The sequence below is a fragment of the Pimephales promelas genome, chromosome 15, assembly GCF_988280905.1.
Source record: "Pimephales promelas chromosome 15, fPimPro1.hap1.1, whole genome shotgun sequence".
Classification (NCBI taxonomy): Eukaryota; Metazoa; Chordata; class Actinopteri; order Cypriniformes; family Leuciscidae; genus Pimephales; species Pimephales promelas.
In genome coordinates this window covers 24,570,003-24,581,268 of record NC_142783.1, presented here as the reverse complement: position 1 = coordinate 24,581,268, position 11,266 = coordinate 24,570,003, and the positions used below count along the sequence as shown (strand labels likewise).

Here is an 11,266-nt window from a genome sequence, read left to right as displayed (position 1 = left end):
AGTGACCTGCTCTTACGGTTGTGGGAAATGTCTCCCTCCTGCCCCGGTCACAGCACTGGAACTTTCTCTACTCATGCATGTCACCTCTTCAAATGATTGCAGAGAGAATTAGTCCCACATGGTGGTCACAAAAACAAGAGGATCTTGGTGTGTTGTGGTGAATGTTCTCTCAAATTAGTGGTGCCGGGTGTTAAAGTAGGTCTGTTATGCAATGAGATTTTTTTGGCGCAGACCCATTTTGGTGCAGGACTACTATGCAGTTTGAAATAATATTGAATTCTGGAAAATAATCTTCAATGTGGAGTATAATTGTATCACTAGAAGGAAATTCTTAAAAGAAAGAAAGAGATGAGAAAATGTTCACTACCTAGGTGTGTGAATAAGTGTCTTATGCAAACCAACACTGATCAAAAGTCAGTCATTTTTGTGAAATATCATTACAATTCTAAATAGCTTTTTTTCCATTTTAATATTTTTTTAGACTCTAATTAATGCTGTGATGGTAAAACTTTGATCAATTTAATGTGTCTTTGCTGAATTAAAGTATTAATTTCTTAAAAAAAAAATCCCAACCCAAACTTTTGAATGGCAAACTAAAACATATTGCAAAAGATACTGCCATTCACTGTCAAGCTTTTGACAATAGATTGTATTACACATTGACATTTACTTGAACTAGACGTCCATTAGCTCTAATGGAGAGTGACAAGTAGGCCTACATAAGGTATTAGTATAGGATGTCTCCGTAAATGGCCCCAATTAGTGCAAAAACATAAAATAAAACAAACTATAATAAAAAAAAAAATGAACTAAAAACTGAACAAACTCAAAACTCAAGCTATTTTTTCAATCATTTTTAACTGCTGCAAATCTTCATTCTGCCCACACTTGGAAACTATCACTTTTTCTGTGGTGAATTCACAATGCCCAAAATCTCCAAGAAACCTATATATATATATATATATATATATATATATATATATATATATATATAAATCGTGAAATATTGTTTTGTTTTCTAGTTAATGTTTCCAACATAGAGAATGAAATCTTTTTTTTATTATAATTATTTATTTTGGGAAAATAAATTTCTCTTTTCAGCAGACAAATCTGGGCTCAAGTCTACACAGCATTAGCCAAGGCTAATATTTGTGTAGGTGAAGACGGTCGCCTAAATGAGACATCCATCGAAGCATGAGACGGCTACTACTATTTATAGGGAGTGGAGCGGTAGTCTATGCATTCTTGGACGAAGGCTGTGGATCTCCCATGAAGTCTCACATGGTGTGAAACGTGACAACGCGATGCTGGCCGGGGAAGAAACGTGTGTCACTTTGCTTTAATTCAGCATTTTTCATCTGACTGCACAAAGCCAGGAGTAAAGCCAACTTTTCCATATGACCATCAGCTGCCCCAATGGGAACAAATTGTAATACCAAATCACAGGAATCATCACCTGCTTAACCTACCATAACTAATCCAATATTACATAAAGGAACACACTGTTTTAACATAATATATAACATATCATAATATATTATATACATACAAATCACACCAATAATGATCCAATCATCAACTCTAAAGCATTTGCCTATATTTAAATCTAAACAGCGACTATATTTTTTTGGGCTATTAAAATACTATACATATTTATTATATTTTGTTAAAGGGATAGTTCATTTTGAAATTAATTTTTGATATGTTTTAGCTTACCTCAAGGGCAAGCTACACGTCGGAAGTACAAAACTTTGGAAGTTTTGTGAAGATCTAAACATATTTAGATATACAGGAAATCGCAATGGAAGACAATTTCGATGTATCTAAATATGTTTAGATCTTCACAGTGAAAGGTAAATCTTCCAAAATCTCTGCGTAAACACTGAGTGACGTAGGCGCGCAATTGATCACTTCCGGCGCATGCGCAGACCGAAGCGCCTGTGCCTTCAGATCAGTTGGACATGGCACAAGGTAAAAACGATATAAATACTGTTCGTTTTCTCACACAAACAGCTCTTTCGTGTCTTAGGCCATCAATGTGTACTTACATTTACGAGTCATTAAATCATTTTTAAATTTGGACTTCTCTGTGCATGCTTTTTGAGGTGGACCCCCTAAACCTGCATTATGACTGATGGACAACAACGGACCGAAAAAATCCAAATGAAAAAATACTGTGGAAACAAAGACACTTGGATGCCCTTGAGGTAAGCTAAAACGTATCAAAAATTAATTTCAAAGTGAACCATCCCTTTAATAACATACGTTAATTACATTAATCATTTTTCCATATTAGGTTTTATTACTTAATAATACCACCTGATTGTGTCTTTGTTTACTATCCACAATCTAAAGTCTGGCCTTTCTGGTTTCATTTTGGCTCACCATCAATAAACGATTTAAACCGCTGGAATTTAATCATGAATGGTTTATCTAACCAATCTTCACTTGATATGGAAGTTCACACTCTGGTTGAGAGACTTTAATGTTTTCCACCGTGACCTTCCCAAGAATCTTTTCCTGAAAGGCCGCTTGAGTCTGACATGTACTTTGTGTTCTGTGAAATATTCATTAATTGAGACATTGGGACAGTTCCCAGTTGTTACAATGAGCAGTTGTTCTAAGAGGATTGAGTATCATTCCTAGAGAGGTTTTTTTTTACCTGTCCCACTGAATAAGCACCTTGTCGCACGCTACGTACTCCTGCAAACTTTTATAGCACTTAATAAGTAAATGCCAATGAGTTTTGAGACGCAGTAAACACGGACCTATCATATTCCTGTTTGCGGCCAGGATTAAACCTGGAAATGATCCACAGTACAGCTGATGAAGGATGATTACATAAAAGTTACCAAGTTACAAAGACCTCTTTGAAAACAGGACAGTGTCATCCTAATGCACCCAATTGCCCTTTCACATACTGAGCACTATCAGTATATTGAAAATAAAAATAATTTATGGACGATTCACAGTTTTTTCTGCATGAGCCTTGTTCAAGATGAGTGTTGACTTTTTTTTTTTTTTTGAAAGGGACATGGGATAAAAGCATCTGTCACACTACTTGTGCTTTTATTTATCGGCTGATAAGTTTCCATTCTGTTTGCTCAGGTCTTCTCAATAGACTGCCATTCTCATCATTCGGACCATTTGGGGTGAGATTGTGTGTTAAGATAATATTAATAGCGCTGAATCAAGGTTAATTAAGGTTTTGGCTGTCAGTCAGGGCCTAATAATGACATGTGTTCATTTGTTCTCTGTTTTGTTACTCACCACCTCTGAATAAACTAAACTACATGATTACACTGAGTTCTAGCATATAGTTATTATATTGGTACATATATTTGATCTATGGCTGAAAAGCAGGAGAATTTAAAACAATGTCCTTTTCAGGTGGTTTGGATGTAAGGCCCGCCTCTTGTGATGTCAGCAGAGAATCATTGGGGTTTTCGGGGACATTATTTAAAGGACTAGCTCTTTCCTCAATATTCAGACACCTCTGGAATATCATCCATAACGGAATTACTTAATATTTTTTTCTATAAAGCTTTTAAGGCTGAAGAAACGTCATCCTACACAAAAATATCTGTAAGTTGGATTTGATCTTCATATGTGGTTGATGATTTTTGGCTGTTTAATGCATTTTAATAGAGATAATTTTAATAATCCAGATACGGTATGCATCTTTTTTTTTCTCCTCCATTCTGTCTCTCCTTTTACCTCATTCTGTGAGTGGATTAACTGAAGTATGCATTTCCAAAGGAGCTGTTTGTGATGGATGTGTCTGGGGAGATTACACTTTTCCTGGATCATATCTGATTTCGCAACTGTGTGCCAAATAAATTTTACACACCCAGATAAAAGGAAAAATAAAGATTTAAAAGCCTTAGAAGGTTTAGTATTTTTTTTATAGGAAAAAAAAGAGTTTATAACAGAATGGGGTGAGTTTATTCATTGTTGTCTGCTATAACGCTCTTTTGTCTTTACAGATATCTTCATTAACCATGTCGACGTGGTCTGCTATACTTCATGTATTAGGTAGGTGATTCATTTGTTCAAAGTGACTGATACTGAACTCTTCTTTTTATGTAATTCTGAATTATCATATTTTTTCCATGTGTTTTTACAGGTATTCTGTCTTTGAGCTGTTGCACTTTTGGATCTGAATTAAATGGTCAGTGACTTCCTTTTTCATAACACCCCCCACACACTCTAAATGCAAAGAATGTAGTTACATTGGAGAAACTGTTTCAAAGTACCAGAATTTCAACTTTTTAAATATGAAATGTATACATTTTTTCCTCAATATTTGTATTAACTCTGAGAAACATTTTTATTGTTTTATTTTTTTGTATTAATGGATTGATTAATTTTTTTTTTATTAGTAGCTAATAGACCTTTTGACATACATTTACTTTTTGAGTTCAAAAATGTTTACTATGTTTGTTTTATTTGACAAGAATATAATCATTTTATGTAAAATGTCTTGTGTTATACATGTTTAGTTCCAACACCAATTAGCTGTGGAACTCGCTCGGTGGATCTACCAGACACCCGTCAGCTGGTGCTCTGCCCAGCAAACTGCACTCTGTGGAGCCTGTCAGTCTTTGGTTCTGGAGTATATGCTTCTATTTCCAGCATATGTGGAGCAGCGATACACAGGTACAATCACAAAAGCAATGATAAAGATACTGGCTTGATAGACTCATGTAAGAAATTTCAATAGCAAGGAAAAAAAAAATGTCTGTGTCATCCAGAGGGATCATAAGCCTATCTGGTGGACCTGTGGAGGTTCACGGACTGCAAGGGAGGACAAACTACCTCAGCTCTTACGCTCACGGTGTCCAGTCTCAGTCGCTGTCACAATGGAGTTCATCTTTCACTGTGGCCAGTGAGTGGAGAAAATTACGATTCGCAACCTTACAAATGCCTGTCTGTTTTGATATCAAATATATAGATTTGTTTACAGATACAGACAATGTAGCACTTCATTGCACTCTGTGGAATAATATAATATATATAATACTTGAATTATATTAACAATGGATTATAGTGTTAATATTATTTTAATAATTCTGAATTAGTGTCATGATATCATAATAAAACTTAATAAATAATAAAAATCAAAAACTTACTTTTTTTTTAAACATAACTTTGTGGTTTCAAAAAGACGTGCTCCTATTCTCAATAAGTATAACTAGGACTTTGAGGTCAGTTTGAGTATAAATAATATAGTGTATAAAATGAAGACTTCATAAAGGTTTGTCAGGTTAAATGTTTTGCTATTTTCTCTCAGGAGCAATTAGCTTGCCTTTGGAAGTGTCCAGCCAAACCAGCAGTTCTGCCACAGTTGCATCTGGAGCAGGTAACAAGTGTTTAGATAACTAGAGATAGTTTACATGTGTAGTCTACACTGAGCATTCCTACTTTTCCCTTGCAGCCAAGAAGCCAGTCAAAAAACCTGTGAAGAAGCCTCCTCCAACAACAGCAAACAGAGGTCTGTATGACCCGATTTACTATTCTAACTTTAAATTGTCAGAGTACGATGTCATGCAAGTACTGTAAACATTACCTTGTTTCAGATTGCCCGGTCGATATGGCGTTGCTGCTGGATAGCAGCTACAACATTGGACAGCGGCGGTTCAACTTGCAAAAGAACTTTGTCAGCAAGCTTGCAACCACCTTGAAAGTTGGAACACCAGGTCCTCATTTAGGAGTGGTGCAAACCAGGTGATCTGTGCACTTCCAAGGTGTTTATCACATTTCATGTTTTTTCTTTCTTTGTCATTAAGTAGGCTAAAATTTCACGTTTTTCTTTCAGCGAGACACCTCGAACTGAATTCTACTTGACAAACTATACGACAGCCAAAGATGTGACTTTTGCCATCAAAGAGATCCCGTACATTGGGGGCAATACAAACACAGGTTTTTAACTTTCCCCTCAACACACATGTCTTGCGAATGATTGGGTGGAGTCTAGAGCAAATCAATACCCCCCTTTTTTGGAAAAGTGTAAGACAAACAAAAATTCCATTTAAACAATCATGTAGTCCGATGTTGCTTTTATACAAAAGTTCAATGAACAAGAAGTTAATAAGTGGCTTAAATTTTAGACCATGTTTTCAGTTACTTTGCCTGGTTTTGCTTTGTCAATTAAAAAAGTTCCAAACGAAGCCACAGCAGAGCCAACTCCATGCAACAGTCACTTTTGTTCCTAAATGATTCAATGACCACACAGTCGCTCATAAACACAGTCACTTGTTTCGTTCCTAAAAAATGAGTCTGCATCCGAAATCGCATACTTTCTTACTATATAGTTGGTGAAGTATTTCTGTTGTCCAAAGTAAGTACTCACAGTACTCATAAAAGAGGACGCAAAACTACCAGGATGACCCGTGGATCTGATGGACACTTTACGCCATTAGGCCAAATGACTTATTCAAAACAAGTACCTACTCTAGAAAGTATGCGATTTAGGATGCAGCCTGAGTTTTTAAAACGAATCGGTTGAGTGAACGATGATTAAGTTACTGAAAGACAGCCATTTGCTTTGTTCCTAAAGTGTTGTTGAATAAATTAAACAATAACCCAATCAAAGAGACAGTCACTTGTTGCCACCTGACTTAATGTAACGTGCTAAAATTTGTACATGTGTGCATTGAAACCCCTTGAAATCCAGAGTGCCTTGGCCCATAGTTATCAGGTGTTATCAGTATATAACTGGAAATGCATTATCATTTGTTTTCACAATCAATGAAATTGATTTTGTTTGATAACTGACAGCATTCCACAGATTTGGTTGATATAGATGTAACTTGTATTAGACTCATTCATTTAAAATCTGACACTCGCATAACGGTTTTAGTTGGAATAATTAATAATTGAAGATGCTTTAGCTGTGATGAGTAGAACTTTGCAGGCTTGAGTTATTGTCTTCTGCACAGGTAAGGCCATACTGCACACTGTGAGGAACTTTTTCAATCCGGATTTTGGTGTGCGGAGAGGTTACCCACGGATCATTGTGGTTTTTGTTGATGGGTGGCCTTCTGACAATGTGGAGGAGGCGGCAGTTTTAGCCAGAGAGTCTGGCATTAACGTCTTCTTTGTGTCTGTGGCCAAACCTTCTCCCGAGGAGATGAGCTTGGTGAGCGATCAAGACTTTATGAGAAAGGTGAGATGTTTAACATATGAATTCATGAACCTCTCTCTCACACACACACACATTCATCATTGGGAACATTTGAGTTTACTGAAATCCGCTTACACTGACATGTATCTCACAGGCAGTGTGCAAGGACAATGAGTTCTTCACTTTCACCATGCCCAGCTGGTTCAGCACCAACAAGTTTGTGAAGCCACTAGCTCATAAACTTTGCTCCATCGATCAGATGCTCTGCAGCAAGACGTGCTATAACTCAGTAAACCTGGGCTTCCTGATCGATGGCTCCAGCAGCGTAGGTGATGGGAATTTCCGGCTTGTGCTGGACCTTCTTGTCTCCATCGCACGCAGCTTTGACATCTCCGACATCGGATCTCGCATCGGCGCCATCCAGTTCACCTACGACCAAAGGATGGAGTTCAACTTCAATGACCACATCACGAAAGATAATGCTCTGAGGGCCCTGCAGAACATCCCATACATGAGTGGAGGAACGGCCACTGGAGACGCCATCAACTTTGCTGTGCGGAGCCTCTTTAAACCCCACACAAGCTCCAACAGGAAGTATCTCATCATCATCACTGATGGCCAATCCTACGATGATGTGAGAGTGCCGGCAATGGCCGCCCAGAGAGAGGGTACGCTTTTTACACTAACACTTCATCTTGAACCTCAGGGGTTTCAACAAGTCCCTGAAGGTCCAGTGGGTCCTTTGAGAAGATAATGTTCTTATTTAAAGTTAGTATAAAGTGTAATCAACAAAATGTAGCTTTAATTTTGTATAGTGAAGGTCCCTGAGGTGGTAAGGGAGTAGGTGGGGGTTTGAAAACAGCTAATCTTGAACATTTAAGAGATTTTAAAAGTTCTTAATCACAAGATATAGATATAGTGCATAGAAAGTAAATTAAGTGTGATGTCACCCTGACCATGCACTTTCTGTTTTGTCACAGGGATCACTGTGTACACGGTTGGAGTGGCTTGGGCTCCAATGGAAGATCTGAAGGCGATGGCATCCGAGCCCAAGGAGAGCCACGTGTTTTTCACTCGTGAGTTCACCGGCCTGGCGCAGTTCCAGCAGCCCATCGTGCGGGGCATCTGCAGGGACTTCACAGAGTTCAATTAAACAGTGCAACTGCTTTAAGTGCAAGAATAGGAAGTAAGAAATGGAGGTAAGGAAGGAGAAAATGGGCAGGAGTGAATAAGAAACAACGCTTTTGTCTTATGGCTTTTTTTTTTGTAGGAAAAGGGATTTGGGCGGTTTTGTTATAAAGGAACTGGTATGTGTGATCCAAAGGTTTTTTCAGCTTTTTTGAGAATGTATCACAGTATTGTATGTCAACTTCTCTATAATGTGGAGAATGTAATTATTTGTGATTTCTAGTCTGTCTTTAGCCTATATGTTCCTGGTGAAAAAAAAAACATTCTTTCACTGCTTCTGGCAAGTCTTTTTTCCTGTGGAGGGGTCACTGTAACAAAAGGCTCTTTTATATTAATTTCGGAACTTGAAGATTCAATTCCAGTTGAGCAAGGTAACTTACTAGTGCAGAAATGGTGAGCAAAAGCAGTCATGAAGAAAATTGTCAGTGAAACGGCGCCCTCTTATGCATTCTCATGGCAGTACACGAATACACAGCTTTCATTCACACAATTACATAAATACATCTGGGTTATATAAGACATGGACCTTTCCAGTAGTGCCAAAGAACTCACATGCAATACATTCACAACGAATCACGTATATCTGGGTGTGAGACGAGGATCACGGATGAAAAGTTAGCGTTTTGGTTATAATCCCCCACCCGTTTTCTTAAATTATACTTTCATGTATTTATCAAACCTATTTTCTGTGTACCTTTCCATATGCATGATTTACTGCCTCACGTAATGACCAGAGAGGGGAGGAGCGGCATCAAACTGCTTGTACATTTGTTTATAATTTATTACTTTCTTCTCAATAAAGGACAATGTGTTTGTACAACATAACCCATTCAGACCCTGTGTCCATTACAATGGACATCACATGTCAGCCCCCTTTTTTTAACTTCTGGAGCATTTCACCTAGTGTAAAGCCTGCAGTCCATGAGATTGGACGTTTGTCATCCAATCAAATGCCAGTAGAGTTCTGCATGTAGTAATTATATATATATATATATATATATATATATATATATATAACACTACATTGAAGAGAAGCATGGCAGCACTTCACTCCAAACACAGAAGCAAGCAACATTTTTTAAGTTATATTTACATTTTGTATATATTTTTGCCAGTATTTCATAGTTTGTATGTAAAATAGAAAAATTGAACTTATTAATTAAAGTTAAAAATCGACTGTACAATTGCACGTTTTAAATCAGGATTTTTTTAAATGTGTCTGTCCATTAGAATGGACAGTAGGTTTGAAAGCCTGTTACTGAAGTCCCATTTTCAGTGATGCTGATTGAAATTTCTTTATATATATATATATATATATATATATATATATATATATATATATATATATATATATCAGTACCGAGACATTTTTTAAACTTTTTCATGGGCAGAATATACAGTTCTGAAGTGCTTGAACATATAGCTGATGAAAATATCTCAGATGTTGACTTTATGTGGAGTTATAAGGAAGATGGAGATGTAAGAAAAATATCCATATTTAAAACTTTATTAAGTAAAATAATTTACGGCCAAAAGAACATATGGATTTGACTTAAATCTAAAGCGCAACTTAAATATGAATATTTAAAATATTTTATATTAATATATATTTTTTATGGACAGATGCAATTTTATGATGGATAGATGCACTTTTATTATGGATAGATGCACTTGTATCATGGATAGATGCACTTTTATGGACTTTCAAAACAGAAACAACCATTTACAGCCAATATAAAGCTTGTAAGGGCCAGGGCATTATTTAATATAACTCTGATTGTTTTCGTCTGAGAGAAGAATGTCATATAACCAAGGATGGCTAGAGGTCAGGGTGATTAAATCATGGGCTAATTTAAATTTTTGGGTGAACTATGCCTTTAAATTTAAATTTTTGGGTGAACTATGCCTTTAAAGGTCCATGAACCCACTTTGTTTAACCACAAATTATATTTGTCATCACTTACTCACCCTCATGTTGTTCCAAACCTGTATGAGTTTCATACCATTTTTATGTTGGACACCATCCCGCCTGCAATCTATTGAATGGGGTTTCGGGTAGTATTTGATAGACATTTTAACTAAAGTTCCTGTCCTGTCATGATAAAAACTATTTTACTGCACTCAGCAGGCCCCCCCCGGGGTCCGTAGCACCAAGCGCCATCCCAAAATTCCACCATCCGCGAACCCACTATTTTTTAATGGCATATATGCTATGAGGGATCTCAATATCTCAGCTCTAGAAGGGTCTAGAGCCTCCATTTTTGCACTCAGGTCTAAGTCCCAAGGCCCTCTATCAGAATCAAGAGTTAAGATCAGAGCAACTCAATGTGGTACACACAGTGGTACCCCTGACGTTTTTTTTTTTGTACGAAAAAATAAGTTTCTCCAATCTTCTTTAAACTCTGGATTCTGATAGAGGGCCATGGGACTTAGGGCCGTGGACATGGTGAAGCAGAGCTGAGAGGTGTGACCAGGGCGGAGCAGGCTGAGAGCGTTGCCAGGGCGGAGTAGGCTGAGAGTGTTGCCAGGATGGTGAAGACCCTTCAGGCGGCCACAGCGGTGAAGAGCCTTCAGGCTCGGGTCAAAATTTCGACAGGAAAAAAAGGACAGTGTTACCCCTTTGTTTTTGTTTTTTTGTGCGAAAAAATAAGTTTCTCCAATCTTCTTGAAACTCTGGATTCTGATAGAGGGCCATGGGACTTAGACCTGAGTGCAAAAATCGAGGCTCTAGACCCTTCCAGAGCTGAGATATTGAGATTCCACGTAGCATTATGCCATTATAAATATCTCAATATCTCAGTTCTGGAAGGGTCTAGAGCCTCCATTTTGGCACTCAGGTCTAAGTCCCATGGCCCTCTTTTAGAATACAGAGTTTCAAGAAGATCAAAGAAACTCAAAATTTCGACCCCCCCCCCCCCCCAAAAAAAATAAAAAAAATAAAACGACAGTGTT

At 37.4% G+C, this 11,266-nt stretch overlaps 1 protein-coding gene across 1 annotated transcript; it reads left to right on the top strand.

Annotated features, from left to right (window-relative positions):
* The first annotated feature begins 3,399 nt into the window (after positions 1-3,399).
* Positions 3,400-9,143, top strand: coch (coagulation factor C homolog, cochlin (Limulus polyphemus)). Its single transcript, XM_039669394.2, has 13 exons — positions 3,400-3,585; positions 3,987-4,035; positions 4,127-4,171; positions 4,503-4,659; positions 4,755-4,888; positions 5,294-5,362; positions 5,438-5,494; positions 5,580-5,727; positions 5,819-5,922; positions 6,942-7,168; positions 7,281-7,794; positions 8,107-8,325; positions 8,397-9,143. The coding sequence occupies exons 2-12, from the start codon at positions 4,002-4,004 to the stop codon at positions 8,277-8,279; spliced, it is 1,662 nt and encodes a 553-aa protein (XP_039525328.1). The 5' UTR covers positions 3,400-3,585; positions 3,987-4,001; the 3' UTR covers positions 8,280-8,325; positions 8,397-9,143.
* The last annotated feature ends 2,123 nt before the right edge of the window (positions 9,144-11,266 follow it).